The 13,788-nt window shown below is 34.4% G+C and overlaps 1 protein-coding gene across 3 annotated transcripts; it reads right to left on the minus strand.

Moving 5' to 3' along the window:
• Positions 1-3,644: 3,644 nt before the first annotated feature.
• On the minus strand, positions 3,645-12,481 carry LOC112508498 (hydroxymethylglutaryl-CoA lyase, mitochondrial-like). Of its 3 annotated transcripts, none has more exons than XM_025113139.1 (9): positions 12,017-12,481; positions 10,793-10,985; positions 10,186-10,396; positions 9,567-9,746; positions 8,017-8,082; positions 7,755-7,918; positions 7,508-7,644; positions 4,613-4,728; positions 3,645-4,090 (listed from the first exon to the last, which is right to left on the minus strand). In XM_025113139.1, the coding sequence occupies exons 2-9, from the start codon at positions 10,957-10,959 to the stop codon at positions 3,860-3,862; spliced, it is 1,272 nt and encodes a 423-aa protein (XP_024968907.1). In that variant the 5' UTR covers positions 10,960-10,985; positions 12,017-12,481; the 3' UTR covers positions 3,645-3,859. The 3 variants fall into 3 exon arrangements, with proteins under 3 accessions (XP_024968907.1, XP_024968898.1, XP_024968915.1); XM_025113130.1 differs by having other exon boundaries at positions 8,002-8,082; positions 12,017-12,479; XM_025113147.1 differs by lacking the exon at positions 12,017-12,481 and having other exon boundaries at positions 8,002-8,082; positions 10,186-10,381; positions 10,793-10,979.
• Positions 12,482-13,788: the final 1,307 nt, after the last annotated feature.

Consider the following 13,788-nt stretch of genomic DNA (forward strand, 5'->3'; position numbering starts at 1 on the left):
GTGTGTAACCAAAGATTGTTTAGATAGGTTTTCTTTACCTTATCTTTCCGCAAACAGTCTTGTAAAATCTGTATTGATCTTCTCTATCAATATATATATTTTAAATTTGAAAATACTGTGTTTGTATTCATCCCCCCCTTCTACAAACTGTTTCTATTCTTGTAGACCCTTACGGGACCAACAGAGATGTCCTCAACGAAGAAGTTAACATTCTTGGCAGCCATTGCTTGTTATAGGTTTTAAGAAACAAGAAATAACAGTTGTTATTTGTCCAAGATTTGTTATCTTTTTAAGTTTTAGAACAGTAAAACTTCTTTTGAAAAATCCTCAAGAGAGATATTAGGGTTTTCCAAGTAGATTTATGTTTTGAAACAAGATTATAACCAAGAATGAGAATGTGTTATTAATCTTTCTGTTTGTGTTTTATGAGAACAAGGTTCTTAAAATCTCAAACATTTGTTTCATAAGAAGGAGAAGAACAGTTCTAATATTAAAATAAATAAGTAAGTATGGACCTTAGAGTTGTTTGAGAAGAAGGTCGAAGGATTCAAGTTCTTAGAGTTCTTGTTTGCAAAGATCTTTTGGCAGAGGTTCGTCAAAGATATATGTAAGCGTAAAGGAAATATGAGAGGAAGAGTCTCATATTTATAGGTAGAAGGAAAGAGAAAAAAATAGGAGAGAAGAAAATACGACTGTTGAGGAAACACCATGATGAAGAAATGACACGTTCTTATCCATGATTGGATGGAAGTTGGAGGAGGTCGCATGTGACAGACTTTTACGCACGTCTCAATGTATATCGTATTGAAAACAGAGAATGTCGTCATAAAGATGGTTCGTTAACTATTTCTTTTAAAATTTTAAGGTTTTAAGAAAAACAAAGAGTCACATTCAGTGATAAGTTAATCACTGAATAAAAACCTTATGAAACATTTTGATCACTGAAGAAGAAAGGCTTCAGTGATAATTTTGATCTAAGAACTGAAAATAACTTAGAAGAGTATATTCTCATAAAAATTTCAGTGTCAGTGATAAAAGAATCACTGAAACTGACATTTAAAAACATTTGAATCACTGAAGATAGAAAGGTTTAGTGATCATTTTGATTTTAAGAAATGATAAGTATAAAAGAGATATACTTTCATAAAAAATATTCAGCGAATGAAAGAATCACTAAGACAATCTTTGAAAACGTTTTGATCACTGAAGAAAGAAAAAGTTCAGTGATAGTCTTAAGTTTTTAGAGAAAGAACAAGTATACATACCTTAGAGAGAGTAGATACATTTACTCAAGAGTTCAATGATAGAGATAGAGCACTGAATCATTTCACTTTCTCATTGATGTGTATAGCTGAACAAAATTATTCTTCAGCATTTAGCATCCCCGGTTCGCTGATCAAGATGTTAAATCTTGTCTCATCAAGAGGCTTGGTGAAAAGGTCAGAGAACTAATAATCAGTTGGAACAAAGTGAAGTTCAATATCATCATTCATAACATGATCTCTGATAAAATGATATCTGATTTCTATATGTTTGATCTTGAAATGAAGTACATGGTTGTTTGCGATTACAATAGCACTAGTGCTATCACAATAAATACGAATCTTTGAAAAACTGAAGATCGTAGTTCTTCAACAGAAGATAAAAAGATTAGAATACTCATATATAAACAAAAATATGGAAAACTTATTAAAATCAATGGCAAACATGGCAAGGAACGATGGATAACAAAGTAAGTTTAAAAAATTACTAAATTGACAAAATAATTATTGCGTTATAAAATCTTAAGTTTAAAAAAACAAAGGAAATCAATTAAAATATGTAAGTTAAGTATTACAAGTTAAGTATGATAAAAATGAGGTTATTAATATATAGTCAAACTATAAATAATTAAAATAATAATAAAATAAAAATCTAAAAATATCGTAAATAAACGGTGATTAATTTAAGATATTCTACTTACATATTTCAATACTTAACCTAAAATATATGTGAATTTTTTTCTTAATTTTTTTTTGTTTTGCTTAACTTAAGATTTTGTAGTGTAAAAGTTATTTTATCATTTATAACAGTGAACTATATTTTTTTGAAGTATATAATATTTGTATACGGCAAATAAAACAAATAAACTTACACACCCTCCTTACCGTTAGTGAGGTTTGAACCCTTGACCTCCTAGAAGGCCAAAAACTCACATACTGCTAGGTCAAAGACTCTTTTGTGAGTGCACTATACTATTGGTTCCGATAGTTTACCCAAGTATTGATTTGTTTCTTATAGCGTTGCTAATTGACAGTATTACTTTCAGAAATCATAAATGTAATGAAATTGAAAAGTTATAGACCATCCATATAAATAATTTGTTTTAGAGAATAAATCCAAATTTTGAGCAAACCATAAGAATCGTCACTATAATTCATTCTATAAACAATTTATTAATTTGATTCTGTAAACAAAATTTGAACATAATAAATAAAATAAAAAATATGGACAAGTTCGGTCCAACCTAGTACAAGTTTTATTCGATCCGAGCTTTATCTGCTTCTAAAGAAGACTGGCCGGGAGAGATAGACTTCAAAAAATATGAATCGATTAAGAACAAGCGTGTAGTCTGTTGAAGTATTATCCGGACACAAAAGTCCCGCCTTTTTACCCGATCTCTAGTCATGAGTATGGAAAAGGTTGAAAATCTTTGTAACCCAAGAAACCTACGATTAATGCGGAAAATGGAAAGTAAGGAAAATGTTTTCTCAAGATAGTTAAGAAACAATAAATAAAATAATAGCCGAAAACGAATATATACAAAAACCAGAGTTCTTGTTTAAACATTTAGGTTCTAATAAGAACATGTAACTGGATAAGAACCAATGGACGGAGAATGCATTCTCCACCCCATTTTTATCCCTAACTGGAAGAACGTTGCAAAAAACACAACAAATGGAGAACAATTATTTTTAGTATCCAAGTTTGATATTTAGTTGTATCAAGATATGAATGAATGAATGAATTTCAATAGAATATATATATCGTCTAGATATAAATATAGGTTATAAAATTTGTAAGTTTCCATCATTCAACACTTAATTATATAAACGGTTATATCTTCATTTAACACTTAATAATACAAAAAGTTAAAAAGGATAACTTTTTTATTAGTCTGCACACTACATAACCTTGGGTAAACATGCATTTTTAGTCCCTGATTACTCAAAGTCTCTTACCCTATCATTATCACTTGTCAAGTAAACAATTCGCAAGTGATACATGACTTATCCAACGACTACTTTGTTACACAGTTCTATAATACATTTGAATTAGTGTCAAAGCAGACAACTCAACACAACAAACTCCATAATCTCAAGTCAAATTACTACATTACATATACAATGACCACATGAAAAAACAAACCTACGATACTCATATGACTTCCAATGAAGTATTCTCATGATCCCCATCAGATATCGATATGTGAATCGTATATCTTTATGTGAATCCCCATATATGCTAGTCAGTATAGGATTACTACAACCTAAGGTCAAAATATACTCGGGCCATTGACATTCTAAAATACATTATTATGTTTAATGGTAAAACACAAATACAATATAAATATAATAATTCGACAATGGCTTGTATTAAATCATGACTTTCATTGACTTTTGAGCATACACACCAAAAAGAGAATAATCCTTTGCTATGAATTAGGTATCTTTATATAGTAACCACATGCGTTATTCTGTTTGATTCAGAATGGTACAAGACCAGTTGAACAAGTTGCTTGTAACTGGCAAATATTAATCTCCATTTTTGGCTATGTATACATATATATATATATATATATATATAAACGACTACTTTCTTATATCCTAGAAGTAAAAGCGACAGCAGCCTTGGATCCCGATGGGCGTCCTAAATGCTTACAGATGAACTCACCTGTTTGCAAGAGCTTACCCAGATCGACGTTGGTTTTGATACCAAGGCCATCCAGCATGTACACCACATCCTCAGTCGCAACGTTTCCTGAAGCTCCCTTGGCATACGGACACCCTCCTAGACCCGCAATCGATGAATCCACTGTGCTTATTCCCATCTATCAACAACAATATTAACTATACTTAATTCCACAACAAAATAAAAGTTTACCCTTAACAAATAATAACTATCACCCTTTTGTGTCTCCCACTCATCAACTCTTTTAACTATTTTGTGCATCATAACTTATGGTAAATTTGGAAATTTACTAAGTTATAATTACTCCCTCCGTCCCAAAAGAAATGTCCACAATGAAAATGGTATCAGTTTTAGGATTGTTTAATTATTACACTTTTTTATTAGCCAAAAGAAAGTTTTACCCTTAATAATAGAGGAAATTGCTTCCATCTTATAATTAAGGGTAGAATGGAAAGTAAATAGATACTTTTGAAAGTGGACAATTTTTTGGGACAAACTAAAACAGAAATGTGGAAGCTTATTTTGGGACGGAAGGAGTATTTTGTTACAAACTTAAACAGAATTGTATACAATTATTTCAGGAAGGAGGGTGTATTTGACTAGTAATCAAATAATATTAGCATGTTATTAGTGTGCAAGTTCCATGGAGAAATTAGCTTACTTGGAGGGATACTAAGATGTTCGGAAGAGATTGGCCATAAGTGTCGTGGAAGTGAACTGCAAGTTTTTCGACAGGAACCACCGCCATGACCGCTCCAAGCATCGGGATAACTGTGCCTGCATACAAGTTATACATGAATTAAAAATAATACTAAGAAATACAGGACAAAACACTAAGAAATCAGATCTAATTTCAACAATTGTAGATAGGGTTTTTGTGTTCAACATTGTCATCCATTAAAACTCAAATTTATGTTTCGATATGCAATTGAAGCCTCTCAGCTTTTCGGAACTTTTAAGAGTCATAAATTTTAAAGAGTAGTACATTTTTTCCATTACGTTAGGACAATGGTGGCACTTTTAAGAGTCTTAAAAATTTTCCACTACATCAAGACAATTGGCCGGTTGCACAGGACCCCCTAGGGTATACTTAAATCCGCCCCTGATTGGCGTAGGTGTTATCTCCCCAAAAAGCAATAATGACATGCTCTTACTCTGATTGAACTGTTTACTGAACATTGCATCTGATGTGAAGTAAAATCTATATGTGGGTTGCAATTTTCTATTATATCTGCTACATATTTCATATCTATAGATGCTAAGATTAGACTTAAGCCGTACGATTATTCTGAATAAGTCTCTTCCGGGGCTAGGTGAAGCTATTTTGTTGCTTTCATTTGTTGAAATTTTGAAATGTTACCATCGATCAAACAATACTACTATTTTACCATAGCAGGGATGAATATTAAGACGCTTTTTTGAAGACACGGGAGATCTCATCTTAGTTGAGTAAGCCGATGGGGTGAAAACTTCTGTCACCCGCCATTGATGCACCCCTGATAATTCATTCGGAAACCTATAAGCATTGGCATTAAAGCACTTCCAAGACATCTATATCTAGGGCTCGAGCTCCCCCTCAGGATCTTTGGGTTATCCCAAGTAAACTCCAACGACTTGAACAAGCATAACTGGGGAACGATACTAAAACTAGCAAATAAGAAGGTACTTCACAACATATTTCTTTCGGTAGTCCTTGAACTTGAATCTGTGTACATGTAGTACAAGAATTAGACTATTTGCCTATGTTGTTATAGCGGTGAAAATACAAAATTGCGGTCAAGACGGATATTTGAAATAGCGTTGTTATAACTGTCCAAAAAATAGCGATTCATGTAATATTTGTTAGAATTATATATATGTAAAATATAGGGTTAGGTTCTGGTGAGATGGAGAGTTAAGGCTAGAAGCGTAAGAAGATGCACGTTAGGATGAGATGCATCAAGATGCACCGGATTAATCCCTGTATCAAGTGTGATTCATGGGTGGGTTTGAGATTAAGGAGATCAAGCGTCCAGATTCCTTCTTGTCTAGATCCCTTCTTATGCTTCTCATTTAACTCTACATATATATATATATACATATATATATATACATATATATATATACATATATATATATATAGTATACACACATAGAGGAGCGATCAAATGAAAACCACTGCAATTTGTAAAAACCGTAAAAACTACTCTCATCCATCGTTAATCTTATGAAATTTTTTCATGAAATTGTTAATCTTGTGAATTTTTTTCATGAAATTGTTAATCTTGTGAAATTGTTTCATATAATACTTTTTTTGATGAAGTTGTTTCATATGTGGTTATAAAATTGTTTCATATATTAATTAATGAAATTTTAATGAAACTGTTTCATGTATTTCTCTAAAATTAAAATAATGAAGATGATAATATTCATGATTAACACCCTCCACAATAAAAATGGTTAATCAACATCTCATAATTACAAAAAAATGAATAAAATAAAAAATTATGATTGGTTGAATGAGGTTTTCACGGTTTTTACAAATTGAGTGGTTTTTATTTGAACCTACCCCTACATACATATATATATACATATATGTATATATATATATAGTATACATATATATATATAGTATACATATATATATGCATGCCTCAATTAAAAATATAGTTTCACCATTGAGAATCGACGATGAAGAAGAAGGTGGAGTGGAGCAGAAGTTGTCATCGACTCAGTAGAGCTCTTGGTTGACTGCTGTTGTCGTAGAACTCAGTAAGGAAGGATACGATATTGGAAATAAATTGAAAACCTAACCTTTTAATTTACGTTTATAAACCGTATGTTGATAAGGGCCCAAATCTAATTAGAAGCCCAAGTCAAAAACTCAATATAGAAGCCCAAAAATAAATAAATATATTATAACAACATAGTTCTAAAGAGGCCCAAACTAAAATATCGGAGTATTGGTCTGCAATTTAACCTCAAATATCGGTCAATTGCGCTGCTAATATCGGAAATGCAATTTTCACAGCAATTTTACCTTAGTCTGCAATTCGCTATTGCAGCCCAATAGCGCCGCAATTAACAACATAGCTATTAGCTAATGAGAACTAAAGAAATAAAATGGTACCATGATCAAGATAAGACTAAAATAACGCTTGGGAATTGGCTCAAAAGCAATCATCATGTCGCTTCTCGTCTCATGAGATGAGAGGTCTCCGGTTTTCTTCCGGTGGATGCTATCAGCCCCTACCATGGACAAACCAATCTCCCACAGGGAGAGCTGACTGGTTCGAGTGTATGTAGCAATTGACTCGGACTTTGTGGACTTTATTCGGCCAAACTTTTAAATATTTCAGTTACCAATAAATAATTATAAGAATGCAGGAAACTGAAGATGGATGTTCAATGGAGGTATATGAATTTCGAAGAGACAATAAAAATGGCAACAGGACTGAATAGTGATGCATGGGGCCTGTCTTCCAAAGTCTAATTAAAATCAGAAGTCTGCTGATGGGAAAAACTATACATATTCCATGAGTAAAATATACAAAATCAATAGGACTTTGATAATTACCTGGTGTGCCAATCCCTACTGTATCACCTAGTGATATTTCACAACAACCCATGTCATGAAGCTCTTTTGCAACATATGCAACTTTTGATGGATGAATCATTCCATCAACAGGACATCCAATCACACAAGATACATACCTATATTTATTACAAACTATGTCAAACAGTAAATTGAATTTATGGAAAAAGAATAAGAAAAGAAACAGGACATCGTTGTTGGTGAGTATTATAAGGAATTGAAAGCATACCCACGAACGGGAATCGAGAGCTTTGTAGCAGCCTGAACAACAGCACGGTAACGGGTAAGACTTTCTTCAATGGTACAATTAATGTTGGACTTTGAGAAGGACTCGGATGCTGATGCAAAAACAGCTATTTCCTTTGCCCCAGCTGCAACAGCAGCTTCAAAACCCTAGTTGAAACAAATCAAAAATTATAAGTTCATTTGCATTGATATAATTAATTATTTTCTAACTTTAAAGAAAGATCACGCACTTTCAAATTAGGTACCAATACAGGCAGTCTTGCAGTATCTAAGCTTTTAAATGCTTCAATAACATCCCTAGCATCCGCCAGCTGTATCAAAAATAATAATTAGATATAGATAGCAATACACATATGACAGTAAAATTAAGTGATACATGAAACATAAAGCTTCATAAATGTTACTCCAAATATATACATAGGGTTGGGTTCCGGTGAGAATTAGAGTTATGGTGAGAAGAGTAAGAAGGGATCTCCACCCTTTGATCAATCCTAATTGAAGAGCTCCACTAGATCAACAATAATGAGAAGCACCGGATCAATTCCCTTCTAAAGCCAATTCATGGGTTGATTTGAGATTAAAAGTGATCAAGGGTCCAAATCCCTTCTTAAACTTCTCATCTTAACTCCTATTCTCACACGACCCTTCGTCTATATAGATATATATATATATATATATATATATATTACTATGCGTGTTTGTGCCTGACACAGAACTTAACTTCCCAAAAATAACATTGAGGTGATGTCATATAAAGCCAGAAAGTAAACAACCAAACTTTGAGTTCAGTAACATGTATAACGTATTAAACAGCTGATTTTAGCCTCTGATGTCATCAACTGTCATTCTTGGTGAGAAAGGATTTTGTTGTTAAGATTTCAGGTAGCAAAAAACTTATCAGGACCAGTTTTCAAATCTACATGATTCACTCTATAAACCTAGTCTTCTTTTTGTTCAATCCCAAGGTATGATTAACATATATACACACATAAAGGGAACAAATTCAGAAAAATTCAACGTCGTAGTATTGCTACGTGGTGTCCCCAAACGAAAGGTACTTATTTGCTGTCTACAGACGCATCAAATGGTGATTGGTAAGATAGGCATTAAAGGAGAATATATTTTGTGAAACAAGAACAATGTTGTAGTATATTCTAGTCACATATGCCTTGGTGTACCTTTCATGTAGTTTTTGAAGTATATAATATTTATATACGGCAAATAATCACACAATCTCAGTTTGAACCCCTGACTTTCCGGGAGGCTGGGCGCTACTGGGTTACCAGACAAGGCTAGGCCAAAGACCCTTTGGTACCTTTCATGTTATTCTAGATCATATAATTGCAAAAGATCATAGTTTACCTATTTTTCTATCTTACCTGTCAATAGTGGCGGTGTATATTTCGGTTACCACCGAGTACCTTATGATACCCATTTATTAACAGCCATCAAAGGAAGTTTTTTCTACCTTTATTCCTTTGTTTCTATTTTGATTTACAATGTCTAAGAATATTTCTTCTCTAATAGGAGTGAGAATACAGAACCAAAAGCTGGCACTCATTGTAGTCTTCACCAGAACCTTGTTGGTTAAATATATAAAACATCAAAAAACTCGTGCAAAGTTATAGGGACAAAAGACTCTAGGAGATAAACATTTTAAAAAGAAGCGCAAGTAAGTAAAAGAACACAAACATAATGTACAAATGCAATGTAGCTTGCCAGAGATGTCCTCCTCTTTCCAAGAAACACAAATGTAATGCAGTGATAGCACAAGCCCTGGTGAAAGAAAAGATACCTGAGGTACCCACTTGGGTGATACGAAGCTTGTGGCCTCAACAACAGACAATCCAGCAGAAAGAAGCCTCTGAATTAGTTCTACCTTCACAGATGTGGGCACCACATTCTTTTCATTTTGTAACCCATCCCTTGCACCAACTTCCACGATCTTCACATACTTTGGTATGCCTCTGAATATCTGAATTAGTGTATCATAAGATAGAGAAAATCTCCAATATTAATTTGAATTAATGCCTCCATTTTAAAACCACAGCAGGCTTTCACATTCAAGGTTAATTACCTTCAATAGAATTGGTATAGATCATTTTCATAAAATGCAACACCATCAATTTTCCAATCAAATATTAGCTACAAAGTATTTATTTAGTTCTTGCACATTTGAAGAATTTATATGAATTTTGAAGCTTAATAACTACTCCAATTGGCCTTAAAAGCATGTGTGCTTCGTTTAGGGAGTGAGGAGTGGGGCCAATGCAATGATGAAGATAGTCATGGCAATATAGACAATGTAGTTCAAATTTTTTGTTCTCCTAAGATTTGACCTACAGTGAGCTAAATGTAACAGCCTATAATTTGATATTCTTTTACACAAATATTCTTGCAGGCTGGTTAGTCACCTTATTTGTTATGTCCTGTAGGCATACATCATTGCAGTATGAGTTATGCTGAAGGTTGGCTAAATGTCGTGAATCACACCGATTTCCATATGCTGCATAGTTCCTCCCTTGGCTTCGACAAATAACGTCATTCTCTGGAATATCTCTTGCATGGTGCCTCCAAGTGAATGCTTCTTGCTCATACTCAAAATCTTCCCTGAGAATATGCAGGCTGTCAAGTTAATATCAGTGGATTCCTTAATGAGGAAAGGTCCAACACCATAACCCCCCCCCCCCCCCCCCCGATTTGTTTGTGTTTAATTCAGCATTATAAAAATGCAGTATATAATTTTTAGAGGAATAAAAAGTACACTTTGACTCTAATGCTTTTCAATTCATGTATGTACTATCTGTATTAATTTTTCAAAAAATTATTGTATGTTTTTCAAGTTGAAAAGTAGTCCATTTGACCTAGAAAATTTTCAAAAGGTGCTACCAATTTTATCCAGAAGATGCAAGAGAAAATCAAGGAAACTGAGAGGGCATCAGCATATGGTAAATCTTACTGCAGAAATACAGGACACAGACATGTCATAAAAGCACTAACAAGTTAGTTAAAGACACATACTCATAGCTATTCGATGAGCTGGAAGTATTTTGCTCAATCCAGCAACTTCCCATTCCAGTGTCCCCTCGGCTTGTGCTGCAGCCATTGGATGAGAATCTTTGGAAAAGATCAATGGTGCTTAGACCTGGCAACTTGTCCATACCAAGAGGCTCCTCCAAACTCGACATTGCAGAAGCAATACAACAATTCACCGCTGTAGGACAAGCATGATAAAATTAGCACTTTGTGTGAACTGAAATTGGGTGAAGGATCAACTTAAGGGAAGATAAAAGGAAATCCAAATTTTAGGCGCACAAATCTACGTAGAAAATGAGCATTTTAACATATAACTTTAGCACCTCAAACTTGATGACAGAAAGGTAAAAGGAAAACAAACTCCAATCAGTTGGTGCAGGAAACACACTTGATTTAAAAGTAAAATAGAAATGGCAATAAATGGTACACATGGAACCAAAGGCATGCTGGATATCCTACTTGTTTGCAGTTTTAAAGGATTTAATACAGAACATCAAAAGAAGAAAGCCAATACAACTTAGTTAGGAGTAGCATGATGTTCAACAAATGACTGCCACTATGATGCACAACTTTATATTTGGGCACATAACTTTTTCACAATATAATCAGAAAATGCTCTCTTGAAGTGTTAAAACCCATTGTTGCTGCAAACTGACGATGCTTACAACTTGTAAATTTCTAGGTTCCAACTTGAAACCAATTGGAAGAGAAACACTGGTGTTTGAGATAACCATTCACAACATCAAACCTCAAGGATAGATCTTGTTATAGAACATTGAACATCCAACCCCCCCCCCCTCTTCCCCAAAAAAGAAGAAGACATACATGAATTGGATAGCAAATTACCAATAAATTTTGGGTAGAATCAAATTTCTTTCAGCATCTCATAAAAACTCAGAAAAAAAGTTGGTGCAAACCTTAAGTTTGGTTGCTAAATCCTGGAAGCATTTACGTTGCTGAAAACAACCAAAATCCCTATCTATATAATTGTTATCCTCGAACTCTATTTCTTCATATTAATCCTATGTTTTCAACTGCTCATGAACTGGTTTAATCATCCAAACTAACAGCAATTTCAACTCGTCTAATTCCAAATATTCATTTTTTGCAAAATTCCGAAATAGCAATTTCATTTCAATATCCGTCTGGTTTCAAAACAAGACACGACAATTCAATTCAAACAAAAGAAAATGCAAAATCAAAACGCACCTGAAATCAATAAAACCTCCTAGAGAGAAGCAGAATATAGCAACCCCTGATCTAAAACTGATATAAAGGAAGGCAGCAGGAGGAATGATCTTCTAGAAATTGTCAATTCCTATAAGTCAAAAGAACCTAATATATAGCCTATATAAATTATATATATAAATGAAGAAAAGGTGTAAAAAGGAGAAAACGTAAGGTACAGGACTGCCAGCAGCCTGCCCACTCCCATACATGTGGTGATGCAATTTCTTTAATAAATTAAAATTGCAGAGAAGTAGTTGAAGTTGTATGCATCGCACCTAACGTGTGGTTGTGTGAATTCAAAGCTTAGATTCCTAGTCAATTGCTCCCTCTCCACGTCGTTGTCACTTTCACCGCCACAAATCAAGACAAAAACCCTACTTTTTAGGGGTTTGGTTTTCAGTTCTTCATCTTTATGGAACTTCCTTAAATCCATCTTGAGGCATATTCTGATGATGAATCGCATCTTCTATCAGCAACAGTCAACAATTTCTTCAACAATTTGATCATGATTCCATTTCTGTGGATCAAGTAATATTTGATTAATGGCATGATTCCAACCATAAGGAAAATCACCGTAACCACCAAATATAGATATATTAACGAAATAGTCGTAATTTTTTTTTTTTCGAGAATTACCAAAATAACTATATAGATGGTAATTGGTTTGACTATGGAGTGATCCTAGTCAACATTGACTAAAAAGTACAAAAAGTAAAAAAATATATATAATTAATTTTTGGGGTCCATCTCGATATATGGGATCGCCCCTCTCAACTAGAGATGGCCATTTGTAACCGGCCCGGCCCGTAACCGAGCCCGACTCATAACCGTAACCGACCGGGACCGGCCATAACCGGTTAAGGACCGGCGGTTACGAACCGGTTAGGATAATTCACGATTTTTTGGACCGAAACCGGTTACACAACCGCTTATGTGCCCGGCCCGGCCCGGCCCGGTCCGGTCCGGTCAACGAAAAAGTGAACGTTACCGTTAGAAAGTCAAACTAGCCGTTAGAAAGTCAAACTAGCCGTTAGTTACCGTTATGACTGTTTTTTTCATCTTTTTAGCTACCAAAACATGTATAAATAGAGATGGAAGTTCCTTAGTTAGTTACCAACACTTCTCATCTTCAAAAACGCAAAAAACGSTCWCAATTCTCGGTTTTTCGCTTCATTTGTTGAATTCGTTACGTATTAATTTCTCGTTTCCACTTCACAATTCTCGTTTATTTCTCTCTTTTACCTACGATTTACAAAATGACCGGTGAACAACCCTCAAACGAACAAATTGCCCAAGTTATCGCCGAACACGAACGAAAGTCCGAGATTTGGAATCACTACAACTTGGTGATTCTCACGACCGGGAAACGAAAGGCACTATGCAAAATGTGTCAAACTCTCCTTACGGTGGAAGGAAATTCTACGTTAAGAAGGCACACCGAAAAAACGTGCCCGGGGAACCGGTCGGCGGGTGATTCGAGTTCGAGCCAACCGATACTTGACACACAAGGTCAAATATGGAACTACGATGCCGATTTAAACCGACAAATGACTACACAATGTGTCATTCAAGTCGGTTTGCCCTTTGGACACTTCGACAACCCTCACGTTACGAAGATGATTCAAAAGACGCTACAACCACGWTACAGGCCGGTAAGTCGTCAAACCCTTAGACGTGATGCTATAAAAATGTGGACAATTGCCAAAGACGAGATGCAACAAATGTTTTCTTCTTTGCCTAACAATATTTCT

This window comes from Cynara cardunculus (genome assembly GCF_001531365.2).
Source record: "Cynara cardunculus var. scolymus isolate 2C chromosome LG 1, CcrdV1, whole genome shotgun sequence".
Classification (NCBI taxonomy): domain Eukaryota; kingdom Viridiplantae; phylum Streptophyta; class Magnoliopsida; order Asterales; family Asteraceae; genus Cynara; species Cynara cardunculus.